Source organism: Numida meleagris, unplaced genomic scaffold (genome assembly GCF_002078875.1).
Source record: "Numida meleagris isolate 19003 breed g44 Domestic line unplaced genomic scaffold, NumMel1.0 unplaced_Scaffold868, whole genome shotgun sequence".
NCBI classification, from domain to species: domain Eukaryota; kingdom Metazoa; phylum Chordata; class Aves; order Galliformes; family Numididae; genus Numida; species Numida meleagris.
The window spans coordinates 1-1,990 of record NW_018365083.1 but is presented as its reverse complement, the minus strand read 5'-3'; the positions used below and the strand labels follow the sequence as shown (position 1 = coordinate 1,990).

At 66.3% G+C, this 1,990-nt stretch overlaps 1 protein-coding gene across 1 annotated transcript; it reads right to left on the bottom strand.

Annotated features, from left to right (window-relative positions):
• Positions 1-1,332: 1,332 nt before the first annotated feature.
• Positions 1,333-1,970, bottom strand: GNL1 (G protein nucleolar 1 (putative); the record flags this gene model as incomplete). Its single annotated transcript, XM_021383999.1, is given in 3 exon segments — positions 1,333-1,473; positions 1,558-1,705; positions 1,792-1,970. Coding segments are annotated over 3 exon segments (468 nt in total), but the record flags the coding sequence as incomplete, so codon positions are not given.
• Between the last annotated feature and the right edge of the window lie 20 nt (positions 1,971-1,990).

Here is a 1,990-nt window from a genome sequence, read left to right as displayed (position 1 = left end):
GGGGACATGGGGTGACAGGGACACGGGGATGGGGGGAAATGGGGTGACGGTGACAGAAGGACATGGGGACGGGGACACGGGGTGATGGGGAGTATCAGGGCATGGGGGGACATGGAGGGATATGGGGGGACAGGGACATGGGGTGACGGGGGGGTGATGGGGACACGGGGGTGACAGCGGGTGACAGAGGGACAGGGGGTGACAGGGACATGGGGACACAGGAGGGCACGGTGACAGGGACAGGGGGTGAAGGTGACACAGGGATGGGGGGAGCTGGGGTGGCAGCGGGTGACAGAAGGACACGGGGTGACGGGGACGCGGTGACAACAGGTGACACAGACACGGGGCGATGGGGGGCACACAAGGATGGGGTGACGTGGGGACACACAGCTCACAACGTGGAGACACCGGGTGACGTGGGGACAGAAGGGGACATGGGGACGGGGTGACACCGGGTGACATAGAGGGCGATGGGGCACAGAGAGTGACACCAGGACAGAGAGTGACACGAGGGCCGGGTGACAGGGGGTCATGGGGTGACACCGGGTGACACAGGAGGGGACCGAGTGACACAGGAAGGGTCACAGGGTGGCATGCGAGGAGTCAGGGTGACATGGAAGGGACCAGGCAACACGGGACCGAGTGACACGGAAGGGACCAGGTGACATGGGAGGGGTCAGGGTGACATGGGTCAGGGGGACTGGGTGACACATGAGGACACCGGGTGACACAGGATGGGTGAGAGTGATACGGGGTGGGGGGACCGGGTGACACGGGAGGGGTCAGGGTGACACATGAGGACACCAGGTGACATGGAAGGGGTCAGGGTGACACGGGCCGGGGTGACCAGGTGACACATGAGAACATGGGGTGACATGGGAGGGGTCAGGGTGACACAGGACGGGGGGACTGGGTGACATGAGAGGGGTCAGGGTGACACATGAGGATGCCGGGTGACACGGGAGGGGTCAGGGTGACATGGGTCAGGGGGACTGGGTGACACATGAGGACATGGGGTGACACGGGAGGGGTCAGGGTGACACATGAGGACACCAGGTGACATGGAAGGGGTCAGGGTGACATGGGCCAGGGGGACCGGGTGACACATGAGGACATGGGGTGACACAGGAGGGGTCAGGGACACCAGGTGACATGGAAAGGGTCAGGGTGATACATGAGGACACTGGGTGACATGGGAGGGGTCAGGGTAACACATGAGGACATGGGGTGACATGGGAGGAGTCAGGGTGATACATGAGGACACCGGGTGACATGGGAGGGGACAGGGTGACAGGGGAGGGGACAAGGGGACGGACGGACGGACGCGCTCACCGCTGTGGGCGCCGTATCCCGGGGGCCGCAGGCAGAGGCGGAGGCGCCCGTCGGCCGCCATGCGCAGGATGCTGTTGGCGGCGCGGTACACGTCGTGCCGCGCCGCTTTGGCCGTGCGGTAACCGCGCTTCTCCGCCCACGCTGCCGCCGAGAAGGGAGGAGGTGAAGGACCGGCAAAAGCCGACCCCGATTCGGGGCGGTTTGGCCCCAAAATGAGACTTGTACCTTCGCAGATGTCCCACGCCGTCCACCCCGCCGCGTTGCTGGGAGGGCGCAGGCCGAGCAGGGTGGGCAGAGGCAGGCGGGCGGCCAGGAAACCCACGGCCGAGTACGGCTCCTGCAGCTGAGAAATGGGGTACACCCCCGCCAGCACCTGGGGGGGGGGAACGGGACAAGAGAGAAAGCGATTAACGCCGCGCTAATTACAAAGGAAGGGGGGTTGTAAGGTTGTGGGCCCACCTGGAGCTCGCGGGGGGCGCGGGAGGGGAAGACGAGGCCGGGGCAGTCGCAGAGGCGGACGGTGGGGGTCAGGAAGTGGGTCTGGAAGTAGCGGGTGCGCCCGGGGGTCCGCGAGACGCTGACGGCGCTGCGGCCCAGCACCGCGTTCAGCACCGACGACTTCCCCGCGTTGGGCAGCCCTGCGTGGGGGCGGGGGGGG